We start from the raw sequence: 10936 nt of genomic DNA, 5'->3' as shown, positions 1-10936 counted from the left end.
GTTGGGGCTCCATAACCTGTTACACACAGAGCAGGGCCCATCAGGGGGTTGGGGAGCTCCCCTCTGTCACACACAGAGCAGGGCCAATCAGGGGGTTGAGGAGCTCCCCCCTGTCACTCACAGAGTAGGCTGATAGGAGAGTTGGAGCACACCCCCTCTCACACACAGAGCAGGGCGAATCAGGGGGTTGGGGCACCGCACCCTGTCACACTCAGGGCAGGACCGATGGGGAGGTTATGGCTCTACCCCGTCATACACAGAGCAGGGCCCGTCACGGGGGTTGGGGCTCCATAACCTGTTACGCACAGAGCAGGGCCCATCAGGGGGGTGGGGAGCTCCCCTCTGTCACACACAGAGCCGCAGGGCGATCAGGGGGTTTGGGCGCTGCCCCCTGTCACTCTGATCCTGGTGCCGGGAGGCATATCACCCTTTTACTATATAGGATAGAGGCCTGGTGCACGGGTGGGGGCCGGCTGGTTTGCCCTGAAGGGGGTCCTGGATCAGGGTGGGGGTCCCGCTGGGGTGCCTGGTCAGCCTGGGTGAGGGGCTGATAGCTGTTTGCAACTGGTCACACCCCCTTCAGTGTGGGGGTCCCCACTGGGGTGCCTGGACAATCTAGGAGAGGGGCTGAGGGCTGTTTTCAGGCTGGCAGGTGACTGAAGCTCCCAACCGCTTTTTTCCTTTTTTTTTTTATTCTGGGCCAGCTTTAGTTCTGAGGCTTGGCTGCAGCTCTGAGGCCTCGGCTGCTAAAAGCAGGTATCTGGTTTGTTTGGGTTCTATAATCAAAACACTGTTTCAACTCCAGCTCTGAGATCCCGGCTGGCTGAAAGCAGGTTTCTGGGGGTTTGTTTAGCTTCTATATTTGTAACAATGTTTCAAACTGCAAGCTCACCGAGGCTGGCAGCGGCAGGCAGGGAACAATAGCTTTCTTGGTCATTGAAGCAAGCAAGCCTCATGTTCGCTTCAAGCTGCCTGGCTGCCGGCTGCCATCTTGGCTGGCAGTTAATTTGCATATCGCCCTGATTAGCCAATGGGAAGGGTAGCGGAGGTACGGCTAATTACCATGTTTCTCTTTTATTAGATAGGACTAGAGGCCCGGTGCATGAAATTCATGCAGTGGGGGTCGGTCCCTCAGCCTAGCCTGCACCCTCTCCCATTCAGGACCCCTCAGGGGATGTTCAACTGCTGGTTTAGGCCTGATCCCTGTGGCAGGCAGACTTCCCTCTTGCAATCCAAGACTGCTGGCTCCTAACCGCCTCTGCCTGCCAGCCTGATTGCCCCCTAACTGCTCCCCCCTGCCGGCCTGATCACCCCTAACTACCTCTGCCTCAGCCCCTGCCACCATGGCTTTGTCCAGAAGGCCGTCTGGAAGATGTCCAGTCTAATTAGCATAGTAGCCTTTTATTAGTATAGATTTGGGATGGTGAACAAATTTTGGAAATAAATTGTGGAGATGGCTGCACAACAAAGTGAATGTACTTTGTGCACTTAAAAATAGTTAAAATGGTAAATGTTATATATATATATATATTTTACCACGATAAAAAATAAGTAGCCCTGACCAGTGTAGCTCAGTTGGTTAGAGCGTTGTCCCATGGACCAAAGGATTATTGATTTGATTCCCTCTCAGGGCACGTGCCTACATATCAGGTTTGGTCCCAAGTCAGGTTATGTACGGGAAGCAATCAATTAATGTTTCTCTCTCACATCAATGTTTCTCTTTCTTTCTCTCCCTTCCTCCTAAAATCAATAAAAGCATATCTATGGGTGAGGATTTTAAAAATTAATAATGGATTGCCTATTTTTTTTCAGCCCTTATCACAAATTGTCACCAACATTTTTATTATGAATTTAGCACCCCACCACTTATAATATATAATAATTCCTATTTCTATTACTCACATGTTCTTACAGCTGTTGGTCATGCACATACATATGACTTTATGTAGTTGTGGTTAGTATTTCCATTGAACCTGCTCTGGTCACTGAACATTGACTCTGCGTGTGTATGTCTATGTGCTGACATAGCTCACCTGGTGTCACTTTGAAAAACTGTGGAATTCTATCAAGTTAATGTAACACAATTTGCTTAACCATCTCCCTTTTGTTGTTTGTGTTCATAATTTTTTTCTATTACAACTGGTCCTTTTATGTAGACTTTTTATCAGATATTATTTGGGTCATTTCTTCTGGTGGCATTTCCCAAAGTAATTATCCAGGTAAAGAGTATGGATATGTGGATATGTTATTAGTTCTACACATTTTGGAAATTGGTCTTCCCAGAGATTTTCCCAATTTCCAGAACTACAGAGTATAAATATTCTTGTTTCCCCTCATCCCAACTAAACTTTATCATTCTATTTATTGTATATTATTTCTGGTACTTTAAAATTATTCTCTTGGTGTATTTCCTTTATACTGTATATATTTATTTTTTCACACACTAGGTTTGCATAGTAATGTATTTCCTCAAGTGTTAACTGCTCAGTTATTTCTTTTGGCCACTGTTCATATGGAATTTTAGCATTTATTTGAATCAGTTCTATTAATTCTTCACTTTGAACCTTTTATCAGGATGCCTGTCACATATATTTTCTCATTATTGTGCTTTTCTTTTTGAAAATATTGATTATTTTTCTGATTATAAAAGCAGAATATGTTTAAAGCAGAACATTTGGAAGATACAGATAAGTTAAAAGAGATAAAAAGATAAAAAAATCCAATAACTATATTATTTAGAGAGCAATGCTAGTAACATTTTGTTGGATTTCTTTCCAAAGTTATTTCTATATAACACACACATTCACATCAAAACTGGCATCTTGCCCTAGCCATTTTGGCTCAGTGGATAGAGCGTCAGCCTGCGGACTGAAGGATACTGGCTTTGATTCTGGTCAAGGACACATTCCCTGGTTGCAGGCTCGATCACCAGTAGGGGGCGTACAGGAAACAGCCAATCAGTGATTTTCTCTCATCATTGATGTTTTTCTCTCTCCCTCTCCCTTCCTCTCTGATATCAATAAAAATATATTTTAAAAAAACTGGCATCTTATTACAGAGAAGTTAGTTATTTAAACTTCTTTCTTTTTTATTGAGTTTATGGAGTGACATTTGTTGATAAAATTATATTGGTTTCAGGTATACAACTCTATAGTACATACTTTCTCTTTCACTTAATGTCATCTGATGTCCTGCACTATCTTTTAAAATGTCATCCTATTGACTACATGAGATGTCATCATACAATTCACCATAATCTGTTTATATGTTTCCCTAGTGGTCAACATTTAAATGGTTTACAGAGCTTTCTTGTGTTGTTGTTGTTGTTGTTTTTGGAGGGTGGGAGGGAGTTCCCACCATTATAAATAATGCCATGGTGAAACCTCACACTTAAATCTCAGTATTTATCACTAGGTTTGGAAATGTTCCTAAAAGTGTAATTACTATTTCAAAAGATTTGAATCATTTTAATACATATATATATTATTAATTTCAGAGAGGCAAGGAGAGGGAGAGAGACCTAGAAACATCAATGAATAGAGAGAATCATGGATCTGCTGCCTCCTACATGCTACCTACTGGGGATCGAGCCAGCAACATAGGCATGTGCCCTTGACCAGAATCAAACCCAGGGTCCTTCAGTCCACAGGCCAGTGCTCTATCCACTGAGCCAAACCGGCACTAGGGCTATTTTAGTACCTTGATCTCAATGGCCAAACTATCCAATTTATACATCCACTAATCTGAAAGAATGCCTACTGTATATCCTCACTAATACTAATTATCAATTTCTAATCTTTGCCAATTCAATAACTGATAACTTATTTATAATTAATGGTGTTTGATGCTTTCCTTTTGAGGTTTATTTTATTGCATTCTGTTGTGTAACTATTATATTTATACTAGAGGCCTGGTTCACGGATTTGTGCACCAGTGAGGTCCCTCGACCTGGCCTGTGTCCTCTCACAATCCGGGACCCCTTGGGGGATGTCAGAGAACTGGTTTCAGCCCAATTCCCACAAGCCAGGCTGAGGAACCTCTCTGGGTCTGGGGTGTGGGTAAACAGATTTGGGACCAACAGTGCCCCAGCAGCAACCTAAACCATGGCCAATTCCATGAGGAATTGGGCTCCCTCCTCTACTGGTCTGAGTGTCTGCCCCCAGTGGTCATTGCACATAATAGCTACCAGGTGAACAGTCAAATGGTCGGATGGTCGCTTAGGCTTATATAGATATTCAGATCTGCCTACATGACCCTTGATAATATCTTCATTTCTTCAGTAGTTAGGATTTGTTTCTCCTTGTGGAAATGTGCAATCATAAAACTATTGGAAAAGGTTGGTGCTTCTGTGTGAAAATTTGGCATCAAACTGACTGAGGCTGTGCCTTGCCTCCCACAGTTGCTGGAGAAAGGCCTCCCGAGCATGCAGCAGCCCCTTCTCCAGGTCATCTACAGCCTGCTCAGCTACATGGACCTTTCAGTTGTTCCTGTAAAGCAGTTTAACGTGGAAGTTCTTAAGACCATTGAGAAATATGTGCAAGTGAGTATTTAAATAACTGCACTATGAACCAGGGAGTCATTACAGAAGGACTGAGGATTTGCATGTAGCTTGCACTTGGCCACCCATTTGACTATTCATATATATTCTAATACACTGAGACAGTCAAGAGTGATAGCTGACCACACCATAAGTGGCACACTGAGAAGACAGACAGGACCAGGCCCTGATAAGTTTCTTCAAAGGACACACTTATGCCTCTTGGGGCTAATGGGTTGGATATTAAAAGCACACACCTGGTTGGGAGGGCAGAGTCAAGGAGAAAGGGAGAAAGAACTTGCATGTCCCTGGTTCTAGACCAAGTGTTTCAACATGCAAAGGGTGAATTCAGTGGTTCAAATTACTACTTTAAAGTTGAGGGAACTAAGGTTAAGTAACTTTTATAAATGTACTTCAAAATATTACAACAAATAAACCAAAGAAAATGTTAGGATAAATAAATCAAGATGATTAAATGTACATGGGGGTTCATTTTACTAGTCTCTCTGTTTTGTGTACATTTGAATATTTCTATAGTCTAAAAAATTGTTTAAGACCACCTTGTTCCACCATACACATGAATGGATTAATGACTTAAATGTAAGTCTCAAAACCATAAAACTCCTAGGAGAAAATATAGGCAGTAAAATCTCAGATTTTTCTCATAGCAATATTTTTACTGGCATATTGCCTCAGGCAAGGGAAACCAAAATAAATAAATAAACAAATGGGACTACATTAAACTAAAAAGGGTTTACAAATCAAAGGAAACCATCAACAAAATGAAAAGACAACCTACTGAATAGGAGTATATATTCTCCAATGATACATCTGATAAAGGGTTAAAATCCAAAATTTATAAGGAACTCAGACAATTTAACATCAGAAAAACAAACAACCCAATTAAATAGTGGGCAGCAGACCTGACTAGCCACTTCTCCAAAGAGAACATACAGATGACCAATAGGCATATGAAAAGATGCTCAATGTCACTAATCATCAGAAAAAATGCAAATTAAAACCACAAAGAGATACTACCTCACACCTTATCAGAATGGCTATCATTAATAAATCAGTAACTGAGTGTTGCTGTGAATGTGGAGAAAGGGAACCCCACTGCTGGAGAGAATGTCAATTAGTACAACCACTGTGGAAAGCAGACTGAAGTTTCCTCAAAAAATTAAAAATGGAATTGCCTTGTGACCCTGAGATTCCCCTACGGGAATATATTCAAACAAAACCAAAACACTAATTCAAAAGAATATATGTACCCCTAATGTTCATTGGAACATTATTTATAATAGCCAAGATTTAGAAGCAGCCCAAGTGCCCATCAGTGAATAAAAAAAGCTGTACTACAGGAGATCCAAGATGGCTACCAATGGGATGGCAAGCTGCAAGATAGTGTGTGAGTGAAAGAACAAAAACAGTTTGCGTGAATGTGTGGGGAGTGTCTGTTTTTGTGAATGAGGGACAGATATATTCCACAGGACTGTTGGGACTGGCAGACTGGGCTCCTCTGGCTGGGCAGACTATACTGCTGCTGAAATCTCTCCCGGAGTAGCTGGCTCTGCTGCAGAGACCACGCCATCCTGAAGGGGAGACTGGCTGTGATCAGAAGCCCAGCCTTACCTTCAACCAAGGAGACCTCAAATACCTCCCAGAACCCTACAACACAATGCTCAGGGACCAGCTGCAAACCCATGAACACTAGGACTCCAGCCTCCTGACTGCAAGCACATAAAAAGTCTGTCCAGGGGGAGACAAAGCAGTGCTGAAAATGTGGATGGATCTTGTGCCTTCTCACAGAGCAGACAGAAGGAATAGCTGAATCGAACAACACCCACCTGGAATTGGCGAATTAAACACAGCTGGTGAGGAAATTGGTGGATGGAAAGGTCAGATATTGCCTAGAGAAAGTTCTGCCTCCTCACATTCATCTGGGTGTTTGTTGTTTGCATTTTTGGGCTTAGTTGTTGTTTTATTGGGGTTTTCTCCCCATATACATATATATTTTTCCCTTTCTTTTTTTCTTCTCTTGCTTTTCTCTCTTACATTTTTTCCCTTTCTCAATATCATTTTTGCACTCTTTTTTATCCCCTAATTCTCTTTTCTCTCATGGTCACCTTTATTTGTGGTTATTAGTATTGTGAATACATTTGTGTTTTGTGTGTCTTGTTGTGTTGTATTTTAGGCCTTTAAGTAAACACAGGAGAGAGAGAGATACATAACCAGACACCCTGAGGGGAGCAACCTTGGGGAAACAAAGAAACAGCCTCATATGAAAGAAAAGGAGGTACCGCTATTAAAGGAAGTAAATGAAATGGAGACAAGCAATATGTCAGAGAAAGAATTCAGAGCAATGTTCATAAGGATACTGAAAAGGTTGGAAGACAAATTCAACAATATGTTTAAGAACCAAGAGGAAATAAAGAAGAAACACGAAGAAATGAAAAATGATATCACTGCAATAAAGAACTCAATAGAAAGCATCAACAGTAGACTAGAAGAAGCAGAGGACCGCATCAGTGAGCTAGAAGACAAGGTAGGAAAAAATACCCTAGAAGAGCAGCATCTAGGGAAAAAAACTTAAAAAACAGGAGGAGAACCTAAGGGAACTTTGGTACAACACAAAACAAAACAACATCACATAATAGGGGTATCAGAAGGAGAAGAAACTGAGCAAGGAATAGAAAACCTGTTTGAAGAAATTTTGACAGAAAACATCCCTGATAACGAAAAGAAAATGCAAAAAATGCTAAAGGGTCTGCTGTAAAAAGGATAAATAGGAAGGGAAGAAGGAAAACAGGCATAAAGAATAAAAATGGTGACAAACAAGTACCTATCAATAATAACTTTAAATGTAAATGGATTAAATGCCCCAATAAAAATATATAGAGTAGCTGAGTGGATAAGAAAACATGACCCATATATCTGCTGTCTATAGGAGACCCATCTCAGAACAAAGGACTCACACAGACTGATGGTGAAGGGATAGAAAAAGGGTTTTCAGGTGAATGGAAATGAAATAAAAGCTGGGGTAGCAATACTTATACCTCATAAATTAGACCTCAAAGTGAAGGCCATAACAAGAGATAAAGAAGGCCACTTTATAGTACTAAAAAGAGCAATTCAACAGGAAGATATAACTCTGGTAAACAAATATGCATCTAATACAGGAGCACCAAAATACATAAATAAACTTCTAAAGGCCCTGGCTGGTTTAGCTCAGTGGATAGAGTATCATCCTGCAGACTGAAAGGTCCCAGATTTGATTCCAGTCAAGGGCATGTGCCCAGGTTTTGTGGGGCGCAGACTTCTCTAAACCTCTAGATCCCATTCATGCGTTTCTCTCTCCTGCCTGGATCACAGACCTCACCTTTTCCTAGGCGAAATCTGACCTTTCCGTGAGAAGATGCAGAGCTCATCCAAGTTCTCGTATTTATGCTGCTAGAGATCCAGTGTTCCTGGGTTCGCAGCTGGTTGCCGGGTGTTGTGGTGGTAGAGATCCGGGCTGTATAGGCTTCTGATAACAGTCACTCTCCCCTTCAAGATGGTGCGGTCTCTATGACAGAGTTGGTCGCTCCGGGAGAGATTTCAGCAGCCGTGGAGGCTGCCCGGGTCAGGGGAGCTCAGTCTGGCAGTCCCCAACAGTCCCTTGGAGTATAGCTGTCCCTCACCCACAAATATACACTCCTCATACGTCCACACGCTCTCCTTTCATTCTCTCCCTCTCACACTATCTTGCAGTTTGCCTTCCCGTTGGCAGCCATCTTCCTCCAATCCTATGTTCAAAAATTTTTTTGTGGGAAAAGGACTTCAGTCAGCCTGGGGATTGTCAGGGAGACAAAGATGGTAAAACAAAGTGAGTTTTATTGGAAGATAGGAGTCTGTGAGCCAATAAAGAGAGGAAGGTCATTCCAGAACAAGGGACTAGCATGAGTAAAGGCACAGAGGCTAAGGGACCTGGCCTGCTTTGGGGAGCTCCAGGGGTGGCCTAAGGGAGATCACCCTGTACGTCCTGCTCAGAGTCCACCAGAGGGGGGCATAGAAGGAACGTATGCAGGGAGGTGGCATGGTCCGAAGATTTCTAGAAAGACCACAGTAGCTGGGATGGGTTTGATGGGCATAAGTAGAGACTGCCAGCAGGAAGACCAGTTAAGAGGTCATTGAAATAGTCCAGGCAGAGGGTGGAGAGATTTAACTGAGCCAGTGCCAGCAATTCGGAATGGTGAGGAGGAAACACATTATCAGAAGGGAGGGACAGAAAGGAGTTAAGAATGGCACCCAGATTCCTGGGTTAGGTCATGAGGAAGATATGGAGTGAAAGAGAAGCGTTGAGGGCAGAGACCATGTGCCCAGGAACAAATGGGTGGGAAGAGCCTGAGAAGTAGGAGAAGGACTAAGGAATACTGGAAACTGGGGGTGGGAGAATTTTGAGAGTGAGTGGTCAGTAGCACAAATGCATTCAGGATTGTTTGTGGGGTTTTGTTTTGTTTTTTTGCTTCTTGCTTTTCAGATTAAAGAGGCGCCACATGAGCAAAAATGGTACTTTATTTTAAAATGCATTTATTTGAATATGAACAAAAGTGGTCTTTTTTTGTTTGCCTGTTTCCTAAATGTAGGTCATCTTCTATATAAATAGCATTTTTATGAATTTCCTGCACTGTTTTAGATCCATGAATTCTAAATGATCATGAGACATTTCCATAACTAGCATTATCAGTTTTTAAAAATGAAATTACTATTAACCATTGAATGTTTTATTTCCCTCAGAGTGTTCACTGGAGAGAAGCTCTGAATATCTTGAAGCTGGTGGTTTCTCGGTCGGCCAGCCTCATTTTGCCTTCCTACCAGCACAGTGACCTGTCAAAGATAGAAATACATCGAGTATGGACCAGTGCTTCTAAGGAATTACCAGGGAAAACTCTGGACTTTCACTTTGACATTTCAGAGGTATGTTAACTGTTTCTGTAAACTTTAGCATTAATATATAGTACAAAAGATCACAAGTATGTACCTTGAGCAAGAGAAAATAACTATGTTTACTTCCAATGGAGACTTCCTTCTAACGACTGACTTAGATTGTTTTTAAGAACATGTGGAGTATCATATTCACTGGGGCTCTCAATTGACAGCTTTTAAAAATAGAAGATAGTCTTGGTTATATAAAAACTGATTTCTAAAAAGTTAACTATAAAAGGAATGATCTTCAGCATTTTAAACCTAACTCATTCCTTATCTGACAACTGTCCTGTCTTTTCTCTATATTGGCGACCTTGTTCCCAGACCAGCTAATGACTGAGATTCGCAGGAATACAGAATTTGCCTTTATAGTTTCCCCGAGCCATACTGCTATTTAAACTGCAAAATTATCTAAATTCTTACCTTTGGGGAGAGGGGAGTGTGTGAATGGGGGGTGGGAGGATGAGTGAACCAAGCTAAAGAGTTAGGGGAAAAAGAGAAGGCAGATAATAGATTTACCTGCCAGTTCAGGAACAAGCCCTCTGGAGATCTGTACTTAACCATTTTACTCTAACATGTAAAAATACTTCACTTTCCTGTGTCTCTTACCCCATGACCCATAAGCCCCCCAAAGCTGAAACTACACTCTGTGCATTTTTCACATTGCTAAAAGGGAAAAGCTATTTTTACTCTTTGATTTCAGCTTATTCTGCTCCAAAGAGGTACAGAAAACATGCAGCCAGTCAGCTGCAAACCCAAGAGACCCAGCTATTCCAAAATGATGGGCCTTGGTGTAGAACCACCTATTGGCTTCTGCTGCCCCCAGGTGTAGGCCCATGAACTGATCTCTGTGCAGGACACCTCTTTGGCACTAAAGCCTGGGACACGCTGCCCACAACCACTCCAAGACTCTCAGGAAATGAAATTTCTAAAGTGGTGCCCAAGTACCTGGCCCTGACCTCATTCGTTTACATAATTGAAAAGATATAAATAACTTAAATAAATGTTTAAATAATCTAGTATATAAAGGTTGGAAGAAGGAAAGGACTTTTTGTCTTTTCTTGTTGTTAATCCTCACCTGAGGATATTTTCCCCCCATTTATTTTCAGAAAGAGTGGAAGGGAGAGGGAAAGACAGAGAGAGAGAAACATCGATGTGAGAGAGACACATTGGTTAGTTGACTCCCTCACATGCCCTGACTGGGGCAGAAATTGAGCCTGCAACCAAGCGAGGTATGCGCCCTTGACTGAAATTGAACCCAAAGCCCTTCAGTCCAGTGGTCAACACTCTAACCACTGAGCAACCCAGCTAGAGCAGGACTTTCGGTCTCTTGTTATGACTACAAGAAATTCTTTCAAGCTTAAACACCTAACAACTGACTTTGTTTTCCTGAATGTTTTCCTTTATCAGTGGTTTCTAAAGAATGTTTAAGAA

At 41.9% G+C, this 10936-nt stretch overlaps 1 protein-coding gene across 1 annotated transcript in view; it reads left to right on the top strand.

Moving 5' to 3' along the window:
* The window catches only part of FRY (FRY microtubule binding protein), a 409004-nt gene that overhangs the window by 306719 nt on the left and 91349 nt on the right, over positions 1-10936 (top strand). Inside the window, exons 47-48 of the mRNA XM_015570438.1 lie at positions 4400-4540; positions 9314-9493. Of these exons, the coding sequence (XP_015425924.1) occupies positions 4400-4540; positions 9314-9493 (321 nt within the window). The remainder of the gene's footprint in view (positions 1-4399; positions 4541-9313; positions 9494-10936) is intronic.

This window comes from Myotis davidii, unplaced genomic scaffold (genome assembly GCF_000327345.1).
Source record: "Myotis davidii unplaced genomic scaffold, ASM32734v1 scaffold447, whole genome shotgun sequence".
Taxonomy (NCBI): Eukaryota; Metazoa; Chordata; class Mammalia; order Chiroptera; family Vespertilionidae; genus Myotis; species Myotis davidii.
This window is presented reverse-complemented; position numbering and strand designations above follow the sequence as displayed.